Source organism: Calonectris borealis, chromosome 3 (assembly GCF_964195595.1).
Source record: "Calonectris borealis chromosome 3, bCalBor7.hap1.2, whole genome shotgun sequence".
Taxonomy (NCBI): domain Eukaryota; kingdom Metazoa; phylum Chordata; class Aves; order Procellariiformes; family Procellariidae; genus Calonectris; species Calonectris borealis.
The window spans coordinates 37538664-37552055 of NC_134314.1; the positions used below are offsets into that span (position 1 = coordinate 37538664).

Sequence of the window (13392 nt, forward strand, 5' to 3'; positions counted from 1 at the left end):
ATTAACAGAATCTTGTGCACGTACAGAAAGCAACCTTAGACAGTTGTATAGAAATCCACTCCATAGAGCCACTGATGGAAGACTCTGCATCCCCAGACTGCAAATGGGATACTCCAAGTGTAACACCATTGCACAAACTCAAATGCGGTTTTCCCAGCATGTGAACTGCTGTTGAGTGCACCACTGGAGCGCCCGTGTGTACCACAGCAAAAAGCATACACACAGTTAAAAACAAACAAACAAAAAAATCAAAACAGAACCTCTCCATTGCAATAAATCGCTGACACAGAAGCATATTCTGGATTTTCAGGTTCAAGCAAGTCTGTCTTGATGCACTGTGTCAGAGCAAAATCTGTCTAGCTTACTGGTGAATTATGGGAAGGTAGTAAGAAATAGCCTTTAAACAGAAAATCTTCCCTTGTTATAACTTCACACATTAATAATAAGTTTAAGACCCTCTAGAAGCCAAGCCTGAACTCAGGTCATCCCAGTTAATCATCAGGAAGAGAACCAGTCCCAGTGAATTTGTCTAATCATTTCTGAAACTCTACTAAATCCTTTAGTAATTAGTTCCACAACCTGATTACAGGCTCAGGTGGTTTGGGCTTTTTGTTTGCTTTCGGGGGGTGGGGGATGAATGGGGAAAGGGCTCTTTTTTGAGCTTCATGTCTGTGTCATTGGGTGTTACATCTCACTGTAACAAAATAAGGAAGGAAATCATTGTGCATTTATTCTAAACTGTTCATAGTTTTATAAAGCTTTTTTATCATATTTCCACGAAACTCTTGCCCTTCTAAGAGTCAGCCTCTTTGTGTCTGCCCCAAAGAAAAAATATTCGTACCCTTTGATCTTCCTGGGGACTCCTTTCTTGCCCTTCTTCACTGCTGTATCATTTTTTAGACTGATTTTTGGTGGAGGAGGATTAGAAATGTAAGCACCATTCAAGATCTCGACAGCCCATGCATTAATAGAGAGAATGACATTCTTTCTCTACTCCTTTCTTAATTCCTAAGATTCTGTGCCTGGCTACAAAGATCACCAAAACTTCTTTCCTCAACAGAAGGCCCTAATTTTGATTCAGGTTCAGCAAACAGGAAGAACTTTCTACCAGAAAGGACTGTGGGCTCTCTGCCCAGGAAGGAGGTAGAATCTCCACAGGAAATTTCAAAGACAAACATCTGTCAGGAATGACAGGTATAATTAATCCTACCTAGGGGCAGAGGGAAAAGGGATGATGTTCTGATATTCCTTCCAGCCTTTATTTTATTGTGATTCACGAATGGAGCAGGACATCTTTAAAAATCTGAAATATCTAAGTCTGATATTTTTGGAATCAAAGACCTCCTGCATCTCGATAACTGGGACCAAAATGGATGCAAGATTCCCAAAACACTCAGTTCAGCTTTAATCTAAGTGGAAATACTAGGCTATCAGCCAATCTTACATTTTATAATAAAAAGCTAAACTAGAGCTTTCAACCATTAAAAAAAACAACCCACCATCTATTTTCCTGATCTCATACCTTCTTCTGGTTTCAGACTGTGTAAATAACAAGATACTATTAGTATTGACAATACAGCCAACGACTGTGTACAATAAGCAAAAAGTAACCTCAAAGAGTAAAGACTACCATCTAACACCCCCCATGTCTTACATGATTCACAGTAAAGATTCACATCAATCACTTACAAAGATTCACAGTAAAGCTGATACAATGCCAACCTGCATAGTAAAACGGCTGTTTTGTCAGTCTACCTTCTAATGAGGGCCAAAATGCTGAAATAATGATCTTAAGGAATGCTGAGGACTCCTAATCTTATAAATAAACAAAATACAGTTATTTAATTACTTAGATGATAAAGTTGGTTTCCTTGGGTATTGCAAAAATAGAAGCTATGAGCTTATGAAAGCAATTAGCATCAACCAGATAGATCACTTCTGGTGTCTGTGAAGAAAGAATTAAGAACCTAAGTTTTCTGATCTGACACTTAATTAAAAACAAAACACCCCCCCCCAAAACCCACAACACACTGAAAATAACAAAAGTCACTGAAATTTTCCATGTACTGATCTAAACTGGAATGGCATGGTTATATGAAGAAGCAAACAAAACACAAACAGACAAAAACAAAACCCTGGATCAAGCGAAACTGCCCTTGCTGGAAATACAGTGGCAAGCACAATGCAAATACCATACATCATGGAATTGACAGAAAAAAATGACATGATTGTGCAGACCTAAACCAAATAGCAATTAAGCGGGAAGACAGTCAGTACAGCTGAAAAAATACAGGCATATGTTATACCAATACTCAACACATCCATAGAAAGGAAGTTTCTGGTCTGAGAAAGGATTGTGTTAAGGACTTTAAAAGTGTTCCTTAAGTGAAACGCATCAGATTTAGAAAGTGTATCATTATAGCAATCTATCATTTGACTTACAAGAGTCATGATGTATTTTCAAATCAGACAATATTAAGTTGTATACATAACTGAATCATTAATCTAATTCTTTCTAAGACAATAGGAGTGAGCATCCTGTAATATACAAAGAACATCTAACCTTTTGTTTTCTCTCTTTGGGTTTCCTCTTCTTTGGTGATGTTGATGGTCCATCTTTCTCCTCAATCCCTTTTTTCCTTTCTTTTTTAATTTGTTTCTTTTGTTTTTCAGGTCCTTCTTCATCCTCTGAACTACTTTCTGCTTTCTTTGTTTTAATTTTAGGAATTTTCTTTGGTGGTTGCAGATTGATTCCTGCATCTGCTGTCCAGTCAGAATAATCACTAGAGTAGTCACTACGTATGACATACCAAAGGAAAAAAAAAACAAAAGTTAAAAAACAATTCAGAGTCCATTGGATTATAGAATACAACCCAATACAAGATTATAGTTAACAGTCTAGATAATTACAATACTTTAATCATTAAAACCAGCACCTAAACCCCTATATTCTATCTACAATTTAAAAGGTAGTAAACCAAAAGCCTTGAGATCATTAAGTCTTCTAAGAAGGCTAACTTGTAGCATCACTAGAAATAAATCCACTGTTCACTTGTCAATTCAAGATGACACGTTGAAGTCTGGATATTGTTCTCAGGGCTTCTGGTTTTGAATAGCATTGAACAAAAGTTAACAAAAAAAATCTGCTAAAGAGGAATCAACGGATGGGTTAAAGCTACCTCAATCTTTGCTCTCTAATTTCAAACCAAGGGTCAGCAGAGGCAATCACACAGCTCAGACTGACAGTTATAGGAAACTGCTACCACATGCCTGAAGCATGCGTATGCCTGCAAAGAATAACCCTCCTGCAAAACCAATCGGAACCAATTCTGCTTCTGGCAAGTAAGGATGAAACCTTCCCTAAATTTTGGTTAGTAATATAGCTGAAAATGAAATCCTGAAAGTTTTGAGTTCTTTTCCATCTTCTAAACGTGCACAAGTTTTAGTTATTACTAATTAACTGTTTATAGAGAAGATTATTTAAAATTTGTCAGCAGGACTGCTCTCTGTAAGGTATACTGTCACTTACCTAGAACTGCCATCACTGTGCCATGCTCTTTCATCATCTTCTGATGTTCCACCACTGGCAACAACTACTTCCCCTTCCTAATGGCGGGGGAGGGTAGGCAGGGAAAAAGAAAGCGTTTTCTTTGGAACTCAAAATTTAAGTTATAATACATGACAATATAACTAAGACTCTTCTAGGCTTTATATGTGTTATAAACTTACAGCATTATAAAAAGCTTTATGTTGTTAAAAAGGCATTTTAGTTTGCAGATACTTACTTACTTTAACGGACTTAATTAAATGAAAAGAAGAAAGAAAACACCTATGCCTGGAGAGATGCACAGAGTAGAGCAATTTTTTTTTTAACATATAGCCAGTGGAGACCTGAGTGCTTCTCAGTCTCCATTTAACAAGGCTAGCTTACCTTTTCGAAAATTATTTCCAGCCCTTTTTAATGTAGTATTTCCTCATCTTTTCAATTAATATCAAACAAACCCCCAGTACGAACCTTATGCACTCTTCTTATTAATTTCTCCACTGTAGCTACAGAAGCACAGAATGGTTGAGGCTAGAAGGGACCTCTGGAGGTCATATTGCCAATCTCCCTGTTCCAGCAGGGTCACTTAGAGTCAGCGACCATACTGATAGGCCACATGGGCCATACTGATTAAGCTCACAAATATAGGGAAGATTTAACATTGCACACATCTACTTTGCAAAATGCTCTTACAAATGAGCATTTCTCCCTTTTGTCAATTACTTTTTAGTCAAAACGTGTAAACACTTAAAACAGCATGTGAAAACCTAATTCAACATCAATTTTTAAAAGAGATGAAGAGAACGCACAATGAAAAACATAACCTGAGTTTCCACTAGAAACAATGTTTTATTAGCTGACAAAGGAGCTTAACGACTAGAAATGGAATAAGATTGCCTCATGAATAAGGATCTTACATCAGAGGAACTGTGTCCATTTTCTAACTCTTCAGCAGGCCTTGCAGTTTCTTCTACTGCGTATCTTGTACGGTAGTTGTGCTGATTAGCTTGCTGTTTTCTTGAGTCACTAGTGTCTAGTAAATGATCATGAGAATGGTTCTGTGAAGACACGAAAGTCAAAATACATCATTTTTGAGTATACATTTTATTAATACATAGAATTTTCTTTAATAATAGTATTCCAGGAAGCAACTTCTGCAGTAGCAAAAAGCTGCAAGTTTCAACATCACAAAATCCAAAACAGGCCACAAATCCAAAACTCAAAAGCTGCTGAAGAAAACACTCCACATGCATAGTTGAATGTAAGCACCACGCAGTTCAGTATATTCTGGAAATAATTAAAATTTCTTCCCAGATATAATAGAAAATTCTTATCTTGAATTATTAAAACTCATCATTCTCTACAAGGTACATATCAGTTAACTGCTGATAGGCTGCTAAGAGCTTGTAACAGCTCGAAATTACACTAAAAATGGCCATCAGAGGAAAGGGGACTCTTGCAGAGAACTCCAGAGCGCGTTATTTTGCAACTGAGGAGTCAGATCTATTAGAAGAGAGACTCATACAATAATACAGAGACTGTTACCAAGTAAAGGCCTTTAAATGGTAAGATAATGCATAGAAGAGTTCAAATGAATCAGTCAGTTGGAAAGAATCTGAGTTCTTATGAAGCTTAGAAGAATGAAATAAGGATGTCATTAATAAATACTTCACACTCCATCACAAAGAGACTTTGTTCCTCCTGTAGAATATACATTATGCAAACTCTTGCTCTCAACACGACGTGTGTAACCTTGTATTAGTCCCCAACCTCCAGCAAAAATATCAAGAGCTACGATGTCATTTCAAGAGTTTTGCACTGATTTTTTTGGCACACATATTTGAACTTCAGCCTAGCTCAGACCCAATAAAATAGTTTCTGGACACATTCCTAAATGCCACAAAAGGAGGTACACTTCCCCAGTCCTCTCTTTCTTCCATAAACGAAACCTCAGATACCTAATCTATTACGTGCTGATATGGTTGAAAAAAAGAGTCCCAGAGATGAAGAAAACAGAACTGGAGCAAACCACAGAAAAGTACTATTATCATCAGAGCCTTCTAGTAGTGCAGACTGCTTGTACCTATTCCTCTTAGACTTTTTTCTTTTGTAGGAAAGAGGAGATCTTTCCTGTCATTTATGATGAAAGTTCATTCATGAGGTTAAATTTTCTCCTTGAGGAAAAAAAACAAAACACTTTTTGGTGAAAACTGCTAAAACTTGCCTAAGCAGCAGTAGCTAAGATTTGGGTTTCCTTAGCCGCAACAATTTTCCTTAAACTGCAGAACTCTGGTAGCTAGAGCTTTTCTCCTACCCTCCCTGTTAGAAGATACACGCCTTTTTCAGGCGTGACTGCAACAGTTCAGTAGCACAGGCCAGCATGCTGATTTGTACAATTTTGTTACAGTATTCACCAAAGCACATGGGACCAACACGAAACTGCTCTATGCTCTATTCAGTGAGCACTGTGTTTCTGTTGTTCTGTCCGGTGCATTCAAGTTGGGGAAGGAGAATTTTCTTTAATAATAGTATTCCAGGAAGCAACTTCTGCAGTAGCAAAAAGCTGCAAGTTTCAACATCACAAAATCCAAAACAGGCCACAAATCCAAAACTAAAAAGCTGCTGAAGAAAACACTCCACATGCATAGTTGAATGTAAGCACCAAGCAGTTCAGTATATTCTGGAAATATACTGACAGCACATCTACATCTACAGCACATCTATAAACTGACAGCACATCTACTGGAGACACTTCTAATGGGATTGCTCAGCAATCAGCATTTTAACATTGCCGAAGACTTTCGAGACCTGGGACACTGCTTCTGGATTCAAACCAGCAGCACATATCAGAGCTCCTCAAGCTGCTCCAACCTGACACAGAACAGCTCCGAGGCAGCCCTAAGACTAGTGGCTGAGCCCATCACACAGCCTTCTGTCTTTCAGCCTTCTGTCACTGCTCACTTCTCGTCAAGCTCTCAAGATTCATTGCTGAAGCAGAGAGGTCACAAAAGCCAGCGTGATAGCAACTTGCTTCTGCTACTGAATTGTAACGTTTTTTCTTTATGAAGTCCATCTGACTCTTAGCATCATGAAACACGGTATGATGAAGAATGGACCACAGAAATGGAATCATGTAAGCCCAATAAAACAAATTAGTCAAGTATCCTTTACAATAATGAGGACATATTTTGCAGAAGCTACATTATAGCCCCTTTGTAATGCTCACATCTCCTCTCTAGAAACAAAAGTCCTAAAAATTTACATCCCCATTTCTATTCAGAGGTGAGATTTCTCAAATGGTTATTATAAATGTAGCTTTTCCCTACTTATATTAGAACTACGGAACCTTGCAAAACTGAAGCACTTTGCATTACTCTTTGGTTTTGGAAAGACGACTTCACTTTTGGCAGTTCAAAGCCTGAGGAAACCCCCTTCCCCCTTCTTCCCCCCCCAAAATCATTCCTTCATGGAAGCAAGTAACATCACTGTACAAATATCAGGCCATGGTGATGCCAAAGGGTAACAAACTGCTTTGGGAAAGATGCAATACCAAAACAAGAATGGAGGAAAAAAAAGGACAACAAAACCACAAGTAGTCATCCATAAGTAGCAGAATGACAGAATGCTTGAAGTTGGAAGGGACCTCTGGATGTCACCTTGTCCAACCCCACTGCTCAAGAGGGACCAGAAAAGGGACCAGAAGGTATATATCTTCCACATCTTGCCAAAAAATGTATTTTAACATGTCCTGGTTTCGGCTGGGATGGAGTTGATTTTCTTCCTATTAACTGGCATAGTGCTGTGTTTTGAATTATGAGAATAATGTTGATAACACACTGATGTTTTAGTTGTTGCTGAGCAGCGCTTACACTGGTCAAGGACTTTTCAGTTTCCCATGCCCTGCCAGGTGCGCGGGGGGCCAGGAAGGAGCGTGGCCAGGATGGCTGGACCAGCTGGCCAATGGGATATCCCATACCCTATGACGTCATGCTCAGCATATAAAGCTGGGGGAAGAAAAAAGGGGGGGACGTTCGGAGTGATGGCGTTTGTCTTCCCAAGTAACTGTTACGCGTGATGCAGCCCTGCTTTCCTGGAGATGGCTGAACACCTGCCTGCCGATGGGAAGTAGGGAATGAATTCCTTGTTTTGCTTTGCTCGCACACGCAGCTTTTGCTTTACCTATTAAACTGTCTTTATCTCAACCCATGAGTTTTCTCACTTTTACCCTTGCATTTCTCTCCCCCATCCCATTGTGGAGGGAGCGAGTAAGCGGCTGTGTGGTGCTTAGTTGCCAGCTGGGGTTAAACCACAATGTAACATCACTCCTATTCAACACAGTTTTGCCATAATCTGATGAGAAGCTGCAGGTCAGGCAGATCTTTATTTATTTGGAGGAGGGGTGGGGTCGAGTGTGAAGGTTTGACTAAAAAGATAAAAGTATTACAACCTTTTTCTAACAAAATGGAATCTATCACCAACATTTTCAACAATGACTGAGGAAACATAGCTGATGGTCTTCCCCCAGCTCCCCCCAATATATATCCTAAAGAAAGAGCTTGAAATTGGACTCTCAATTCTAATGGGAGGCTTGAAAATAAAGCCAAGATAACCTATGATTTGAGGTTCAATCATCACTTCTTCTCTCTCTCTCGATACACTTTGGTGAACTGTCATATATGCCGACAAGTACCTTGTATCATATTCAAGACTTCCAGACAGTATCAGAGAACATCTATAGATACATTAGAAATTACAACTGCTGTCAGAACAGTTTTTCTGCAAAATACAAATGATGGCATTTCCTGTATTTGAGAGGGATAGATACAAACGTCATCTGGACACTGCTAAGGGTCTTTGTAACACCATTTGTGAAAAATAGACTGGAAACTCAGCAGTGTCCTGACAACTCAGACTCAGTAATTTTGGAAAGCTTTGACTGTAGCAATTTCATAGTATTTCTTCACCAGCAGTATCTATTCTTTATCTGAAAATGGTTCCTCCTTCCTTAAGACAACAGGAATTAGCCTCAACTAGAAAGTTGAAAATAGGGGTAGGGCACAAGCATTATGTCCATTATCAGAACCCCAACATTAAATAGATGCTCACAGCCTCTTTAAGACAAAGAAACGAAACTTTGGCTTTTTTGTCTGCATATGCTTTTCACAACATTACGTTTGAAAAGGTATGCTGAAAAAATCAATTTGTCAAGTAGCCTACATAACTGTTTTCATTCTTGACTAGATATGCTACTTAAATTCTTCAACCCAACGTTTATCTCTGAACTTAAGTTTGTCCTTACTGAATTTCAGTTCTTATTTTTCTGGAGAGGGATATTTTTGCATTACCGAGGTCATTAATATAAACCTTTGTCCAAGTTTAACATTCTTCAATGACCATGAGTTCTCCCCATATGATAAATACAACAAATCCCCCAAACTGTTAGTGCATAAAGCAGTTTTTATTTCACAGAATGGTTGAGGTTGGAAGGGACTTCTGGGGATCATCTTGTCCAACCTCCCTGCTCAAGCAGGGCCACCTAGAGCCAGCTGCCCACGACCATGTCCAGGCAACTTCTGAGCATCTGCAAGGTTGGAGACTCCAGAGCCTCTCCGAGCAGCCTGTGCCAGCGCTCAGTCACCTTCACAGTGAAGTGCTTCCTTACGTTCAGGCAAAACCTCCTTTGTTTCAGCAGTTTGTGCCCACTGCCTCTTGTCCTGTCATTTTCTCTTTGGCTAAAGAGCATCCTTCCATATTCTCCTCAAGTCTGGATCAGTGCTTGTAATTACTTAGTTTTCACTCTTACCACATCACATACGAGTAAGAAATTAGTGAGAACTGTTCCAGAAGCAGTGAAGATAACGGAGACTAAACACTAAGTGCTAGTCTTTCGGGTTTGATTATTTTCCTCCTAAAAACTTGCCGATTTCCCTGGAAGTAGTGTTTAAATAACATGTAAGTGGAAAAATTACTTCTTTTGAGGAACACAACTAAGCTACCTTCAGCAAAATCATGCACACATTTCTCCTCACTGGTTTCTGTTAGTTTACAACAGTCATTTGCACCTGTCACAACAGAGACCTGGGCTTACTTTTGTCCATCCGTAAAGATCTCCAACCTTAATTCTTTAAAATTTCTGCTTATAATTTCCACTTAATGGTAATTAGAAATATTTCCATTTTTGTCATTTTTTTACTAGGACACACACCACATCAACCCTCCAGTGTACAGGAATTTCATGCTCTTTAGTATTTATTAAAATGCTCTGTAATCCCAGTAGTTTAATAAACTAATACTTTAATTACTTGGACTGGGAACATTTACCTAAGCATGTTATTTATCTCAAGTCTCATCTTTGGCATGCTCCTGAAAAAAAAAAAAATTTGAAATACAGTTCCACTTTGAAAATACAAAAATTCCAATGTCACATTCTATCCTCTGTCATTATGTTTTTTTGTTTGTTTGTTTGTTTTTAAAGTGTTTTTGTTTCATAATAATCAGAGAAAACCCTATTCCTCACCAATGACTTTGAAAGTCAAACCAAGTTCTTCATTCGACATGTGGATCAGTGATACGAAATACTATTCAGGTCACAATACCCAAGCTTTTAGGTTCTCCCACACAACTCCATTAGTCCCTCAAGCAATCACGCACAAACACTTCTCAGTATGACCTGTGTCAAAGAAATGTGGGTTTTCTACCTTTAAACATCAGAATGCTTATGTGACTTCCATCTAAGTTGCAAATATTGTTAAAGAAGAAAGCCTGAGCCATAATTCTGTACTACTTTTTAACACACCCTATAATGACCCTGGACTAAAAATTAGCAATAGGACTTTGGAATCTCCTCAAAAAGTAATTACAGCTGCTCTGTGTTCTTCCTTACTGACCTACACTTTGGCTTGTAATCCAAAATGCTAACATTTGTTCCTGCCCTCCTTTTCATTTTACTCCTGTATTTTTGACTCCTTTCAGAAGAAAATATTATTTTATCATTATTAGATGAACAGAACTGATAAATTTCAAAAGTTGATACACAAATTAGTATTTCCTACTGGTATGAACATAACTGAATTTGCATATAAGGACAATTTTTTAATACAAGCCCTGTTTACTCTGTTCCCCGACCAGCTGACAGTACTGTAGAACAACACACTTTGCAGAATTCTTGACGCTGTAATTCTTAGGTCTATAGATTACTAGAAGATAATGTTTTCCCTTCCATTTTGAGGTGTTCCCCATTTCCCCTAAATCATAAATTCTCTCATTAAGCCCTTAAGAATTCACTATGCAACACAAAGGACTGTAGTCTCGCAACACTACTCGTTGAACAGAAAACTGTTCCAGCATTTAACACCATAGATACGTGAAGTCTCATGAAAAGAAAAAGCAGGTTTCTCGATGGCTAGCAAAGTTCATTTATGAGACTGGAAATAACTGTAATATCAAACATCTGTCTGGATGCAGAGGTCTTTACAAGGTATCAGTATCAAAACCTACTACATGCACTCAAGGAAAAGGAAGATTTACACAGTATTTTCCAGTTCCACCTTCAACCTAACACAGCTTGTATTTAAAGCCACACAGTCACTGTGAGGAACAGCAACAGAAGAGCTGCTATAATTAAGTTATTAATTTCTATTTAAAAAAAAAACCTAAAAATATCACACAACAGTTTTTGGAGTGCAGTCTTGCTTCTCTTCCCAGGTGTTTATTTGATTTTATTATGGACACTACAGAAGATAACAATTCCAATTCACCATTCCTATTGTTCAGACACTACTGAGCAAAAGTGTTGCTCATGCTAACCATAAGCAACAATGAAAATCGCTAAAATCTGAGCAGTTCATTTAATTGGGAGACTCAATCACCCTTTTCTTCTTGTAAATTTGGTTATTTAAAGCCCATTTGATACCTACTAATTTCTGAATCCCTCTGAGATTTATCTCAAGGAATTTGAATTAATATACTTTGCAACAACCCCAGTCCCGCAAAAAGAGACACATTTAATGAAGAATAAACTATGGAAGGATATGAGTGTTTTGCCCTGAGATGCCATAAAAAAGTATCCTGTAGGGTTTAAGAAGGATTTATTTAAATGTTCTGAAAGTGTTACTGAATTCAGCAATAATTTCTATATGGAAAATTTACTGACATACTCAAGTACAGAGACCATGACTGTCTGCTTTTTGCTCTATTTCCTCAGAACGAAGGTGGGAAGTGGACTAAAGGATTTAACGAGTTATCTCTCCCTCACATTCTCGGCATCAGAATCCAGATCACAGACCCTCCAGGGACCAAGGTAAATGAAGGACACATTCTTCTCTGTGTAAATATATGAAACTGAAGAAAGGTTTTCCGAAGCTAGCTTTTGCTCTGAAGGATTTTAAGGGCGTAAGTATCCTTAACACAAATAAAGGGCTCAAAAGAATCCAGTACTACCTTTAAAGTTTGGAGACTAAAAAATTCTTCCTCTGAGAAAAGATTTCCAAAAACATCTATATTAAGTTTTTTTGTTTCAAAGATGTAATAAAAGTAATTGCTGAAACCAAAATGTTGGACCAACTAGCCTACTCTGCTATTTTTACGTCCTAGTGATATTTTAGGAAAACTGTAACCCAGTTAGAAATTTAAGGGTAAGTTGGTAAGAATTCACATTATCAGTCACATTTTGACTAAGCTGTAGCTGAAGAAAAGGAAAAACAAAGAAACCCTTGAGCAGTGCAATCGTTTAATTAAACTAAAAGAAAATCTGTAATTCAGCACCAAAATACATCCCCTCAAGACAGGAAGTAACTTTGTTAAAATCTGAATTTGCGAGGCCCATTTTCCTATTATTCCTGAGAGAAAAATAGGAGTTACCAAGATTTCTGATGTCCTGGTATTTCACTAACGAGCCCTGCCACGGCTCCCTCCAAAACCGTAAGTGGCAAAGAGCTTCTTCCCTCTACATGCAAAAACTGGAGATACACTGAAAAAAATATTTGTTCGCTTTATCTTGGGCAAATACACTTAATGTCGGTGACTGCAGCATTGAAATTAGCATGTCAGTTTAGTGGGCATGGTGGTGTTGGGTTGACAGTTGGACTCGATGATCTTAGAGGTCTTTTCCAGCCTTAATGATTCTATGATTCTAAACCATGTCCCTAAGCACCACATCTACACGTCTTTTAAATACTTGCAGGATGGTGACACAACCACTTCCCTGGGCAGCCTGTTCCAAGGCCTGACCACTCTTTCAGTAAAGAAATTTCTCCTAATGTTCAGTCTAAACCTCCCTTGGTGCAACTTGAGACCATTTCTTCTCATCCTATCGCTAGTTACTTGGGAGAAGAGACCAACACCCACCTCCCTACAACCTCCTTTCATTTCAGGTGTAGAGAGAGATAAGGTCTCCCCTGAGCCTCCTCTTCTCCAGGCTAAACAACCCCAGTTCCCTCAGCCGCTCCTCATAAGACTTGTGCTCCAGGCCCTTCACCAGCTTCGTTGCCCTTCTCTGGACACGCTCCTGCACCTCAATGTCCTTCTTGTAGTGAGGGGCCCAAAACTGAACACAGTATTCGAGGTGCGGCCTCACCAGTGCCCAGTACAGGGGCCCGATCACCTCCCTACTCCTGCTGGCCACACTATTTCTGATACAGGCCAGGATGCCGTTGGCCTTCTTGGCCACCTGGGCACACTGCCAGCTCATGTTCAGCCGGCTGTCAACCAGCACCCCCAGGTCCTTTTCCTCTGGGCAGCTTTCCAGCCACTCTTCCCCAAGCCTACAGCGTTGCATAGGACTCAGCACTTGGCCTTGCTGAACCTCATACAGTTGGCCTCAGCCCATCGATCCAGCCTGTCCAGGTCCC

General features: G+C 39.0%; 1 protein-coding gene across 9 annotated transcripts in view; it reads right to left on the bottom strand.

Annotated features, from left to right (window-relative positions):
* The window catches only part of PHIP (PHIP subunit of CUL4-Ring ligase complex), a 120332-nt gene that overhangs the window by 31711 nt on the left and 75229 nt on the right, over window positions 1-13392 (bottom strand). For all 9 annotated transcript variants that reach the window (XM_075145355.1, XM_075145353.1, XM_075145352.1 and 6 more), the window contains 3 exons: window positions 4462-4602; window positions 3530-3606; window positions 2564-2795 (listed from right to left, as the gene is read on the bottom strand). In XM_075145355.1, coding sequence (XP_075001456.1) covers window positions 2564-2795; window positions 3530-3606; window positions 4462-4602 — 450 coding nt within the window. The remainder of the gene's footprint in view (window positions 1-2563; window positions 2796-3529; window positions 3607-4461; window positions 4603-13392) is intronic.